Here is a 14,540-nt window from a genome sequence, read left to right on the forward strand (position 1 = left end):
CTCTCCTCTTTTACTTTGATCAAGAGGCTTTTTAGTTCCTCTTCACTTTCTGCCATAAGGGTGGTGTCATCTGCATATCAGAGGTTATTGATATTTCTCCCGGCAATCTTGATTCCAGCTTGTGCTTCTTCCAGCCCAGCATTTCTCATGATGTACTCTGCATAGAAGTTAAATAAGCAGGGTGACAATATACAGCCTTGATGGACCCCTTTTCCTATTTGGAACCAGTCTGTTGCTCCATGTCCAGTTCTAACTGTTGCTTCCTGACTTGCATAGAGGTTTCTCAAGAGGCAGATCAGGTGGTCTGGTATTCCCATCTCTTTCAGAATTTCCCATAGTTTATTGTGATCCATACAGTCAAAGGCTTTGGCATAGTCAATAAAGCAGAAATAGATGTTTTTCTGGAACTCTCTTGCTTTTTCCATGATCCAGCGGATGTTGGCAATTTGATCTCTGGTCCTCTGCCTTTTCTAAAACCATAGGTCTCTTCTAATGATAAGATGCTCTCACTTTGGCAGGTTTAATGACTTTTATTTGGAAATGATTCCAATTGAGGTCTCTGTTGAAGCCATGATAGTAACTGACCTCTTTCTCTGAGCGCAAGAGTAGATAGCAACATGGTTTTGTGAATAAAATTTCAGGGATGTCCATAATTTAAATCAAGGAATCTGGAATGCAGTCTACCTTTGTTGACCCATAGTGTGTCAAGAAGAATGAAAGGAAGCCAAGTAAATAAAGTGTTCAGAAGGAAAAGAATGGTTGGTTGGTATTGTCAATTGAGAAGTAAAAGTCAGTTGATAGAGAAAAGACTAGTTTATTTAATTTTTAAAAAGTCAGGAAAGTAGTCACTAAAATGTTGCATGCTATGTAAACATTAATTATCAATACTAACAGTTTTATTAGTATAAAAATTAGATACCAACTTAATAGATACTAAATAAGACTAGGTTATGAGAAGATTGATATGGCAGTAGCTATGTGGACCACTTGCTCAGTCAATTAGAGAAAGCTTCAGGATTAATAAAATAGGGTTATTGCTTTTTATTTTTTAGGAGACTTGAGCACTTCTGAAAAATTGAATTTAGACAAAGCAAATGGTTTATAAATATTTGGGAGAAAGACAATTATGTAAAAACCAGAAAGGCACCTCGGTGGTTGATCCTGGGGAATATGTAAAACAACTGGTTGTGAGATGGTGTGCAAGCTCAGAGTTCCTAACAGGTGGAGAGGAAAGAGTTTGAGGCTTAGCTGGCTCATTTTGAATTTTTGCTCTATCACTTAAACTCTCTGTATGACTGTCAGCAACTTACTTTGAACGTCTCTGAGCACTGGATTGTTCTTTTCTAAAATGAGAATAGTATATCCCGTCTGGAATGTTCTTAGAACAGTGTGACATACCTAGCACTTACCTGGAATGTGTTCCTACTCAGTGTATCGGCGTTAGAGTTGTCTTCGTCGTCATCATTGAAAGATATTCTAAGATCTCTAAATGAGGCAAGGAGAAAAAAATATATTTAAGGAGAAAAAATATATTTAAGGATTTGACAAGAGAAGAAAGTGTCAACATTTACACTGCTTATGAGTGAATCAATTGATGAATACAACAATTATCATTAAGAGTGAAGACCAGGGTTTTTTTGTAATGACCAGTGGCCAGTGAATTTGTAGTGGCCCTATTCCACTCCCTTCTGGGTCCCTGGAAAAGACTCTGATGCTGGGAGGGATTGGGGGCAGGATGAGAAGGGGACGACAGAGGATGAGATGGCTGGATGGCATCACCGACTCGATGGACATGAGTCTGAGTGAACTCCAGGAGTTGGTGATGGACAGGAGGCCTGGCGTGCTGCAATTCATGGGATCACAAAGAGTTGGACACAACTGAGAGACTGAACTGAACTGAACTGGATCTTTTGATAGCATAATCTTTGACCACAGAGCCAGGGAAGAGAAAAGAAGCAGTAATGTATGGCTGGGGTTGATGAATCATATTCACATAAATCTGTTATTTTGAGATTTATCAGTCTCAAATTACTGCTAAAAATGTATATTCTCCATTATCATTGTCTATGGCATATTGTACTTCATACATATTGACCACATGTATATACATTGTAACTGAATTATTTCTTAATTTACACATTGGCATATACAGGCTTCTCAACTTCAGTACAACTGATGTTTTGGATTGAATAATTCTTTGTCACCGGGGGCAGTCCTGTGCATTTCAGGATACTTAGTAGCATCCCTGGCTGTACTCACTAGAGTATAGTTTTTCTTCTCTCCCATTATGATAATCAGACATGTATTTTGTTGTTCAGTTGGTAAGTCGTGTCCAGCTCTTTGCGATCCAGTGGACTATAGCACGCGAGGCTTTCTTATCCTTCACCATCTCCTGGAGTTTGCTCAAACTCCTGTCCATTGAGTCAGTGATGCCATCCTACCATCTCATCCTCTGCTGTCCCCTTATCATCTGGCCCTCAATCTTTTCCAGTAGAAGGGTCTTTTCCAATGAGTCAGTTCTTCACCTCAGGTGGCCAAAAAATTGGAGCTTCAGCTTCAGCATCAGTCCTTTCAATGAATATTCAGGACTGATGTTCCTTTAGGATTGACTGGTTTGAGCTTGCTGTCAGAGTCTTCTCTAAAACTGCAGTTCAAAAGCAATATGTATGTAGACGTTTTTAAATGTCCCCGGTCCAGGGCAGTGGCAGACGGGAAAGGGCTAGATCACCTTCAGTTCAGAACTAGAGGGATATTCTCAGATATAAGATAGTTGCTGATAATTTAAAATGAATAAATGTGTGATCTTTAAATTTATAAAATTGCCAGAATTTATGACTCGTAGCAATTCTAGATAGATTTATTGATATGTAAAACCAATGGAAGTATAAAGTTACATTCCTTCTGACAGAGAAAGTCTGAGAGATAGACTCTACTGTATCTCAAGGAGTATAAATAATTTTTTCTACCTGTATACTTTGATTTTACTTGAGAATGTTTTAAAAATTTCTAATTTACTCTTTGTTTCTTGAATATTTACCAAGGCAAAGTGATTACTTAAATATATTTTAAAATATTCTACATATTCTTTTATTATTCCATGATATATTACAAGTGTTTAAAGCAAAATTTATTTGTGTTTTATTTTCTAGTTGTTTTTTATCTTTATTATTGGTGGCTGCCGTGGTATGGAAGATCAAGCAAACATGTTGGGCTTCTCGGCGGAGAGAGGTAATAGTAATATTTACTTAATGTTTTGTTTAAAGATTCAGACAAACATATGGATCTCTAGTGCCTAATTGACATGCTCCTTTCAAATAGAGTTTTTCAAATGAATTTCATTTATTAAGATTGAACAAGTCAATCTAGCATTGTTTAAGCTTTAGAGCAAAATTTGCCACTGCCATCTTAAATCCATATCTGTAGAAGCATTGTTTAGTTGAAAGCAGTTTTTTTTAAATAGTGTTAGAATTTATAGTGAATACAAATATTAGTTTTATTGATTAAATAACCTTCAATCACTTTAATTTAGGTAATTATAAAAACATAATTTATTTTTATAACTCTTAAAATTTAAAGGAATATTCTGGGCAATAAATATTAATTTTTTGGTTTGTATCTCATAGAATTTTTTGATAATCAAATTTTTTCCATCTCATGGGTATCTGATAATCCAAGTATGTCTGTATTGCCCCTCAATATGATATATTACTATAGCAGAATTAATCATGTGTATCTGTTATATCTTAAAATTGATAAAAAATATAATAGTCTTACAGAACAACAGCTTATGATATAAATATATTATACAAATATAGTTTCTTAACTTTGTAAATATTACTTAATTGAAAAGAGCAAAAAATATAATATGAGGACCCCATGTGTACAGTAGATTTTTCTATGCTTTATATAATGGAAAAGCAAGTTTCTGTTTTTATTAATATTATTTTAGTCTATTACTATTAATATCAGTATTATTAGCATTCTATTTGCTGTTGCATTGCCCAGTATATTTTTATATGTTTAATTTTGTGCAGTGATGTATAGCAAAGATATAATTGCTTACCTACTTATTTTCACATATTAAAAGATTATGTTTAAAAACAATCCAGAACATTCCAAACTATAGAATTAGTAAATAATATGAGTTCTTCTTAATTATTTTGTTTTCAAATATCCAGTGCCTACCTATGTTTGCAAACTTGAAACCACTTCCCTGCATATGAATTACTGATCCTAATTCCCTCCACCTTTCTGATTTTCTGCATATGGTCAGTGCAATGTCAGTGCGAGTTTACTTGGTATGATGCCATGATAAAAAGTAATCCAATTTAAAAGGAGTTTTTAAAGTGTAAATATATAAATATTTTGCAAAAAGAGTTCTGTGTAGAATTCAAAAATCTTCTACACATGCTAGGCAATTTGTTAAGGTAAAAGTATAGATTCAGGAAGGCTAAAACAGATGAAAAATAAGTGAAGCAGTTTGAAGACCTTCCATAATGGAAGAGAACAAGTGACATTTTATGCCTCTATTCATTAAAAAAGAGGTCAGGAGCAATCAGGGAGACTGGGTTCATACTTTGTTATGATTAGCAATGTTTAAGTATCTGATTTCTACAGTTTATAAAATATGACTATATAAATATAGCATTGTGGAAAGATCCGTGTACAACTCTGCCGTTAACTAGCTGGGTGAGTGGTCTAATGGAATTTGCTTTCCTCTTGTATTGCGCTATATAGCTTAATCTCAGTTAGAGGTTCCTAGAACTGTAGGAATGTTTATATTTAATGACTAAAGTTTATAAGCTATTAAATATTTGAGAAAAATGTTGAGAATTGTTCATTTAATTATGAAACTTTCACACTTTTCAAAATGACAAATTATTTTTCATTAAGCTATGACCTCAGTATAGTAATGTTTACTGCATATTATTGGATGCTCTGGTAAAATGAACTTACTTTAATTTTTAAAATATAAATATATAAAGATTTTTAAACTTTTAAATAAAAAATATATAAATATATTTAGTTTTTGACTGGCAGTCAAAATCTTTCAAAGTATGTGTTGCACATTTGAGAATGAAGGAAAACTAGGAAGGGTGAACTTGGTTAAGGACCTCCGGACCTGTTCTGATCTGTGGTTCTAAATGTTATTGTGTCCTCTTGATAATCCGCAATTTAATGTCCTTCTTTCTAAATCTTTCAGGTAATGAGTCTTTTTAGAGTATAATAATATTTGCATTTAATTTGCTACCTCTACGAAAATTTAAAAATCTGTCCTGTTGAAGGGTCATGTCATGTTACAATATCATATGTTAAGAAATATTATGAGGAGTTTTATCATTTATAATTTTATTAAGTCTTTTAAATGTAAAATTACAAATGTCTTAGAAACCATTCATATGCTGATGTCCAAAGTAAAGATGACATTATTTTGATGACTACCGGACATCTACTTAATTAGTAATTTTTGAATTATTAAAAGACTGTCATTTTGGTTTTAGAGACCCAAAGACTTTTAACTACCCAGTGGTAACAAATGTGGTAATCCCATTTATAGACTTTCTGTAAATGGAGGTTAAAATGTATTTTTATCTGTCTTTATTCAGTCATACCTAATAGATTAGCACTAACATTCCCCAAAGGAAAAGACCTCAGTATTTTTTCTTTATATGGAGATGTTGCTTTCTCTAAAGCGTTAAGACTTCATTTATTATAAACCACAAAGGATCCCTGTGAACAGTAGAATGACAATTTATCTGTAACAGTAAATGAAGGTCATTTAAAAGATTCTTCCTTTTTAGTATTTCTATAATTTTGTTACAGAAATTGTGTTATTTGATTGTCTAAATATAAGGACTGTTTTAAAATAAGTATTATCTTTGAATATTTTAAAAATATATTGTGTTAATTAAACCAGACATACTCCTGTTTTATTTTTAGCTATTTGAAACTTTGGGTCTCATAAACACACACATAGAATTTTGTGTTATAATTTTAATATCAGAAGCCAATTAGTAATTTCCTGCCTTCAAATAATACCTCTTGAAATTCAGGGGCTCTTAAAAACACAAAAATGAAACTATAAAGGACTTTAATTTTAATGTTACCTCTTCATATAAGAGCTCAAAACTCATTTCTGTGACAAGTCTATTAAAAACTTGGAACTTTTGTGTGTATATGGGGGTGCTATGCTAATGAATGCATACAGTAAGTGGATATTGATCAGTGGAAATACTATTATGTATGAGAAGAATTAGTTCATTTTTATAGCTTATGCTTGTTACATAGGTCTTGAAAACCTTCATTTTCAGCGGCATATTTAATTTTAGATAGTCATTACATTACAAAAACATTTGTTAGGACCAAGTATATGTTAAAAGGAGACTTTTAAAATAGCATTGCTGTACTTAATAATTTTCGTGCTTAAACTGAAATTTGAGATTTTCAGTTCATTTCAGTTCAGTTCAGTTGCTCAGTCATGTCCCACTCTTTGCGACCCCATGAATTGCAGCACACCAGGCCTCCTTGTCCATCACCAACTCCCGGAGTTCACTCAGACTCACGTCCATCGAGTCGGTGATGCCATCCAGCCATGTCATCCTCTGTCATCCCCTTCTCCTCCTGCCTCCAATCCCTCCCAGCATCAGAGTCTTTTCCAGTGAGTCAACTCTTCGCATGAGGTGGCCAAAGTACTGGAGTTTCAGCTTTAGCATCATTCCTTCCAAAGAAATCCCAGGGCTGATCTCCTTCAGAATGAACTGGTTGGATCTCCTTGCAGTCCAGGGTATCAAAAGGCATACACTCATTAAAATGTTATGATTACTCCTTGTAATAAAAAAATCTACTCTTATATTTGACTAACATAAGTGAAACTATTGTGCATATCTTAATAGTTAGAAGAAGTTAATTTTTTCAGTTGACACATTTATTCCCATTTATTTTGGGTAGTTTAACTGTATTATGCCTCCATTAAAATCTAACTGAAATATCTATGGACTAATAGATCCCATAAGCAAAGGTAAGGTTATGTTTAATCAACTTCATAATTCTAGTGGGTTTGTGTATTTGAATGATTACGTTTCTTATACCAGGAGCTTTTATTTCTTTAATTCTCCTTACTGTTCTTTAAAGGATAAAAACGTATTATTATAGATCATTATCACATTATTTGCTTATCTTTCATAGCATGATAATGCATCTTTAATGCTTGAAAATCAATAAGAACAATATTGGGGATAAGACAGTGTCCACTGAGTAACTGATCTTTTGTTCATGTTGCTCTATTTTCCTTCACATTTCACAATCCCACAGCATATAGCCTAAATTAGAATTTAACACAATCTACCTGAAATTTGAGTTAGAAATAATAAACTAAAACTCATAAATAGAATCTAGTAGCTCTGAGTAACAAACTACTTTTCTTGAGGCAAGCACATTAATTATTTTCTCTGTATCTGTTCATGGGTCACAAAAAAATGCCCAGAGAAGAATTAATATTATTGTTATACTTTACTAAAGACATGTCATGAGTAAATAATTTATGATAAAATCATCTCTGAGAGGGTAGATTTGCAGTAAATGTGTTCTCATCTAAATACTATTAATGCAATGAATCAATGTTTACAAAGTAGGTTGCTCTACCTCTTTGGAAATACACCCTATTTATTTAGAGAGAGGAGAGTGGACATAGAGTGAAGAAAGTAATGAGAAAATATTATTTGGGGTGGAAAAGTTAAAATTAATTAGTTAGGTACCATACAAAACTTCTTATAGAATTTAGAATTGGTACTTTAAGAATTTGCATTTTACTTTTAATAGTCAAAGATTCCAGTATCTAGATAAAGCTTTCCATGAAACATGTTCCTTTGTCAAAAAAGCAATAAGTTTTAAAATTGTTATTAAATAATGAGCTCATGTAATGTCTATCTGTGCAGTTAATGGCCTTAGTATTACCTTAGTATTTGCTTACCATTTACTCTAACACTATGATAGAAATCAATCATTATTTGAGGTAACAGAAAGAAAGACAATTGCCTATTAATTATGGTTCTCTTGCCACTAAGAGTATTTGTTTTATACTTATTCAAAGGACTCTTAAATAATTACTTAGATATAGATTTTATTATATATCATCACATATATACATTGAACGGAAAGTAGAAGAAAAATAAATTGGTTAAGCTATTACCAAAACTTGTTCACGTTCATAGTTCAGTTTTTCATAAATCACTTTTTGACTTAAGAAAAAATGTTTTGTTTATTTCACATAATATTATTGACTAGAATAATCAAGTTTGTGTCTGTACAAGCAATGACAACTATATCATAACTGCCATCTGGCCAGTATTGGTTGTACAGTTTCATTGATTGTAAGACACATCAGACTTGAGAGATATTAAAATGTGAAAACAATGTCTTAGAGTCAATAGAATATGGTAGGGCCTACTTTATAAGGTTTATAGTACTAAACAAGTTAATATGTGCTGAATACCTCAGTGCCTATTACTTACCAGACTACAACAAAAGTTAGCTATGGTTGTAGCGATGTAAAATAAATAATGACTAGTGTTATATTATGCATTCATATTAGTAACAGCAGCTCCTGTATATCTAGGATTATTTTCCGCTTCCACTTTGACACAGGGGTTATCAATCTAGCAGGTACTTTGGAATCACCTGTAGATCTTAAAAAATATATTTATGTATCCCTGAGTGTCACTCCAGTACTCTACCGCCACCTGATTCATAAATCAAAATTTCTTTGAGTCTCAGCTTGATGTATCTATTTTAAGCCCATAATTGATTATAATATGCACCATTAGCACTGAACTTCTCCTCTTAGAGAGAAAAACATTGAAGGGTTTTCTACAGAGGAGGTAAGTGATTTGAGTTAAAAGGATGTGCTTTTAAACTGATAGTTCTACTGTCGTGTTGAGACTAAATTATAGACAGACCCTTTAGACAGAGGGAGACTAGTAAGAAGGTTATTACCATACCTTGTGAGAGATGATGATGGCTCAGATCAAGAGGTGGCAGTGTATATGGCAAGAAGTGATTGGATTATGAGTACTTCTTGAAGATAATAACTGGATTAGATGAATGGGGTGGTGTGAGAAAGAAATAAACCAAGCATGACTTCAAAGGATTATAAAAACAAGTGTGACTTCAAGGTTTTTGTCTGAGCAACTGTAAAGATAAAGTTGCCATCAACTGAGATGGAGTTGATTGCAAGTAAAATTGGTTTGATGATATGAGTTCATTTTTTCATGTTAAGTTTGACAGTTCAATTTTACATGTTACATTGGATATATAATTAGACAAGTCAAGGAAGCAGAAGTTGATTCTGGATGAGGAAATAGATCTGGACAGGAGAGACAAATTTGGGAATCTCAGAGTATAGATATAGAGAGCAAATAAAATCATGAGACTGGATGATATCACTGAGAGAGGAGAGTTAAGCCCTGAGGCATACAAATATATTGTTATAAACTGACTGTGTTTATTCACAGATTCATATTTGGGGCTCTGAACCCCAACGTGATGGTATTTGGAGGGTAGGTCTTTGGAAGGTATTTAAATTTACATGAGGTTGGTACAGTTGTGATGGGAATAGTGCCCTTATGAAAAAGAAAGAGACACAAGAGCACTATCTTTCTGCTAGTACACAGAGATCTCTTATACCTTTCTAGCACCCTCTTCATGAAATAGATGAGTTAATCAAGAGAGATATGAACCATTCTTCCTACCAGCAGCTCTGGAGCAGTAGCATAGAAATTTTGCCTAGGATGGCAGGTGGTTGTAAGAAGGGTGAGCTTAAAAGTGTCTCTTTAAGTGAAGTGACTTTATTTGGAACAAATTATAGGTAAATTTAACCCTAAAGCTTCTCTTGAAAACAAGGGAGATTGTGGTGGTAATCAATAGAGGAGACTAATTTCTCCATGAGACCAAAAAGCTAAGTCATAAAGAGCTAGAAGTTTACTAGAAAGATTCAGGGCTATATAACATGACGAAGATCTCTCCTAGGGTTGTAAAAAACGTCAAAGCACTGGTCGCAAATATTATCCCTGCGTGCATGCTCAGTCACTTCAGTCGTGTATGACTCTTTTCAACCATATGAACTGTAGCCCACCAGGCTCCTCTGTCCATGGGCTTCTCCAGGCAAGAATACTAGAGTGGGTTTCCATGCCCTTCTCCAGGGGATCTTCTCAACCCATGGATAGAACCCATGGCTTCAGCACTGCAGGCTGATTCTTTACCCACTGAGCCACATGGGAAGTCATTTTCCCTACAGTGGGCCCCAAATTAAGTGGATCAGATTACAAGTCAATTTAAGCCCTAGAGCATTATCATAAGCAATAATCAGGCATTAATTCATGAGGCTCACAGATCAGATCAGATCAGATCAGTCGCTCAGTCGTGCCCGACTCTTTGCGACCCCATGAAGCGCAGCATGCCAGGCCTTCCTATCCATCACCAATTCCCAGAGTTCACTGAGATGCATGTCCATCGAGTCAGTGATGCCATCCAGCCATCTCATCCTCTGTCGTTCCCTTCTCCTCTTGCCCCCAATCCCTCCCAGCATCCGAGTCTTTTCCAATGAGTCAACTCTTCCCATGAGGTGGCCAAAGTACTGGAGTTTCAGCTTTAGCATCATTCCTTCCAAAGAAATCCCAGGGCTGATCTCCTTCAGAATGGACTGGTTGGATCTCCTTGCAGTCCAAGGGACTCTCAAGAGTCTTCTCCAACACCACAGTTCAAAAGCATCAATTCTTCAGCGCTCAGCTTTCTTCACAGTCCAACTCTCACATCCATATGTGACCACAGGAAAAACCATAGCCTTGACTAGACGAACCTTTGTTGGCAAAGTAATGTGTCTGCTTTTGAATATGCTATCTAGGTTGGTCATAACCTTCCTTCCAAGGATTAAGTGTCTTTTAATTTCATGGCTGCAGTCACCATCTGCAGTGATTTTGGAGCCCAGAAAAATAAAGTCTGACACTGTTTCCACTGTTTCCCCATCTATTTCCCATAAAGTGATGGGACCAGATGCCATGATCTTCGTTTTCTGAATGTTGAGCTTTAAGCCAACTTTTTCACTCTCCTCTTTCACTTTCATCAAGAGGCTTTTGAGTTCCTCTTCACTTTCTGCCATAAGGGTGGTGTCATCTGCATATCTGAGGTTATTGATATTTCTCCCGGCAATCTTGATTCCAGCTTGTGCTTCTTCCAGCCCAGCGTTTCTCATGATGTACTCTGCATATCAGATCAGATCAGATCAGTTGCTCAGTCGTGTCTGACTCTCTGCGACCCCATGAATCGCAGCATGCCAGGCCTCCCTGTCCATCACCAACTCCCGGAGTTCACTGAGACTCACATCCATCGAGTCAGTGATGCCATCCAGCCATCTCATCCTCTGTCATGCCCTTCTCCTCCTGCCCCCAATCCCTCCCAGCATCAGAGTCTTTTCCAATGAGTCAACTCTTCGCATGAGGTGGCCAAAGTATTGGAGTTTCAGCTTTAGCATCATTCCTTCCAAAGAAATCCCAGGGCTGATCTCCTTAAGAATGGACTGGTTGGATCTCCTTGCAGTCCAAGGGACTCTCAAGAGTCTTCTCCAACACCACAGTTCAAAAGCATCAATTCTTCGGTGCTCAGCCTTCTTCACAGTCCAACTTTCACATCCATACATGACCACAGGAAAAACCATAGTCTTGACTAGACGAACCTTTGTTGGCAAAGTAATGTGTCTGCTTTTGAATATGCTATCTAGGTTGGTCATAACCTTCCTTCCAAGGAGTAAGCGTCTTTTAATTTCATGGCTGCAGTCACCATCTGTAGTGATTTTGGAGCCCAGAAAAATAAAGTCTGACACTGTTTCCACTGTTTCCCCATCTATTTCCCATGAAGTAGTGGGACCGGATGCCATGATCTTCCTTTTCTGAATGTTGAGTTTTAAGCCAACTTTTTCACTCTCCTCTTTCACTTTCATCAAGAGACTTTTGAGTTCCTCTTCATAGGGTGGTGTCATCTGCATATCTGAGGTTATTGAGATTTCTCCCGGCAATATTGATTCCAGCTTGTGTTTCTTCCAGCCCAGCGTTTCTCATGATATAAGTTAAATAAACAGGGTGACAATATACAGCCTTGATGAACTCCTTTTCCTATTTGGAACCAGTCTGTTGTTTCATGTCCAGTTCTAACTGTTGCTCCCTGACCTGCATGCAAGTTTCTCAAGAGGCAGATCAGGTGGTCTGGTATTCCCATCTCTTGAAGAATTTTCCACAGTTTATTGTGATCCACACAGTCAAAGGCTTTGGCATAGTCAATAAAGCAGAAATAGATGTTTTTCTGGAACTCTCTTGCTTTTTCCATGATCCAGCGGATTTTGGCAATTTGATATCTGGTCCCTCTGCCTTTTCTAAAACCAGCTTGAACATCAGGAAGTTCACAGTTCACATATTGCTGAAGCCTGGCTTGGAGAATTTTGAGAATGACTTTACTAGCATGTGAGATGATTGCAATTGTGCAATAGTTTGAGCATTCTTTGGCATTTCCTTTCTTTGGGATTGGAGTGAAAACTGACCTTTTCCAGTCCTGTGGCCACTGCTGAGTTTTCCAAATTTGCTGGCATATTGAGTGCAGCACTTTCACAGCATCATCTTTCAGGATTTGGAATAGCTCAACTGGAATTCCATCACCTGTACTAGCTTTGTTCATAGTGATGCTTTCTAAGGCCCACTTGACTTCACATTCCAGGATGTCTGGCTCTAGGTCAGTGATCACACCATAGTGATTATCTGGGTCGTGAAGATCTTTTTTGTACAGTTCTTCTGTGTATTCTTGCCATCTCTTCTTAATATCTTCTGCTTCTGTCAGGTCCATACCATTTTTGTCCTTTATCGAGCCCATCTTTGCATGAAATGTTCCTTTAGTATATCTGATTTTCTTGAAGAGATCTCTAGTCTTTCCCATTCTGTTGTTTTCCTCTAATTCTTTTCATTGATCGCTGAAGAAGGCTTTCTTATCTCTTCTTGCTATTCTTTGGAACTCTGCATTCAGATGTTTATATCTTTCCTTTTCTCCTTTGCTTTTCACTTCTCTTCTTTTCACAGCTATTTGTAAGGCCTCCCCAGACAGCCATTTTGCTTTTTTGCATTTCTTTTCCATGGGGATGGTCTTGATCCCTGTCTCCTGTACAATGTCACGAACCTCATTCCATAGTTCATCAGGCACTCTATCTATCAGATCTAGGCCCTTAAATCTATTTCTCACTTCAACTGTATAATCGTAAGGGATTTGATTTAGGTCATACTGAATGGTCTAGTGATTTTCCCTACTTTCTTCAATTTACATCTGAATTTGGCAATAAGGAGTTCATGGTCTGAGCCACAGTCAGCTCCTGGTCTTGTTTTTGCTGACTGTATAGAGCTTCTCCATCTTTGGCTGCAAAGAATATAATCAATCTGATTTCGGTGTTGACCATCTGGTGATGTCCATGTATAGAGTCTTCCCTTGTGTTGTTGGAAGAGGATGTTTGCTATGACCAGTGCATTTTCTTGGCAAAACTTTATTAGTCTTTGCCCTGCTTCATTCTGTATTCCAAGGCCAAATTTGCCTGTGACTTCAGGTGTTTCTTGACTTCCTACTTTTGCATTCCAGTTCCCTATAATGAAAAGGACATCTTTTTTGGGTGTTAGTTCTAAAAGGTCTTATAAGCCTTCATAGAACCGTTCAACTTCAGCTTCTTCAGTGTTACTGGTTGGGGCATAGACTTGGATTACTGTGATATTGAATGGTTTGCCTTGGAAACAAATAGAGATCATTCTGTAATACCAAAGACAGCAGGTAGCTAAAAAGAAAGATCTAGAAAGAAGCAGTCAAAGAGAGCCCTGATCAAACCACTGTCATCTCAGGTGACTGCACAGGCCCAAAGCTCCAGTCTCTCTGGAGCAAGGTCACAGCTGCACTGCAGAGAAAATAGGCTTCATTCAAATAGCCCGACATTGTTACTGCACAAACAAGCTTGTAGAAACATCAAGTGTTGGGTATGTTGAGTAGGGGGCGTGAAAAGAATCACTATCCAGAGTTGCTGCAATCTATTACCTAAAATGTCAGTGTTTTTCAACAAAAAATTATCAGCTGTTCAAAGAAAGATGGCTTTGCAGTGCATACACAGGACAAATAGCAGGCAACAGAACCTGCTTGTGAGAGAACTCTGCAGTTAAATTTCACTGACAAAGGCTTCAGAGCAGCCAATGTAAATATGTCCACAGAACTAAGTAAACAGGGATTAAAGAAGGACAGGAAAGGAGGATGGATATACCTCATTGAATAGAGAATACCAATAACAAGACAAATTATAAGAAAAAAAAAAGAGAACCTAATGGAAAATCAGAATTGAAAAATACAGATTAGACCTAAGCAAAATTATAAGCTTTTTATCTGAAAAGGAATGCATAAACAAAACAAATAAAAAATATTCTACAGATTAGGGGGAAATATATGCAAATAATACGAACCATAAAGGCTTAATTTCCAAA

General features: G+C 36.1%; 1 protein-coding gene across 5 annotated transcripts in view; it reads left to right on the plus strand.

Annotated features, from left to right (window-relative positions):
* Positions 1-14,540, plus strand: part of ATRNL1 (attractin like 1) — an 802,632-nt gene that overhangs the window by 356,541 nt on the left and 431,551 nt on the right. For all 5 annotated transcript variants that reach the window (XM_025273995.3, XM_025273996.3, XM_044935104.2 and 2 more), the window contains exon 26: positions 3,150-3,228. In XM_025273995.3, the coding sequence (XP_025129780.3) occupies positions 3,150-3,228 (79 nt within the window). The remainder of the gene's footprint in view (positions 1-3,149; positions 3,229-14,540) is intronic.

This window comes from Bubalus bubalis, chromosome 23 (genome assembly GCF_019923935.1).
Source record: "Bubalus bubalis isolate 160015118507 breed Murrah chromosome 23, NDDB_SH_1, whole genome shotgun sequence".
Classification (NCBI taxonomy): Eukaryota; Metazoa; Chordata; class Mammalia; order Artiodactyla; family Bovidae; genus Bubalus; species Bubalus bubalis.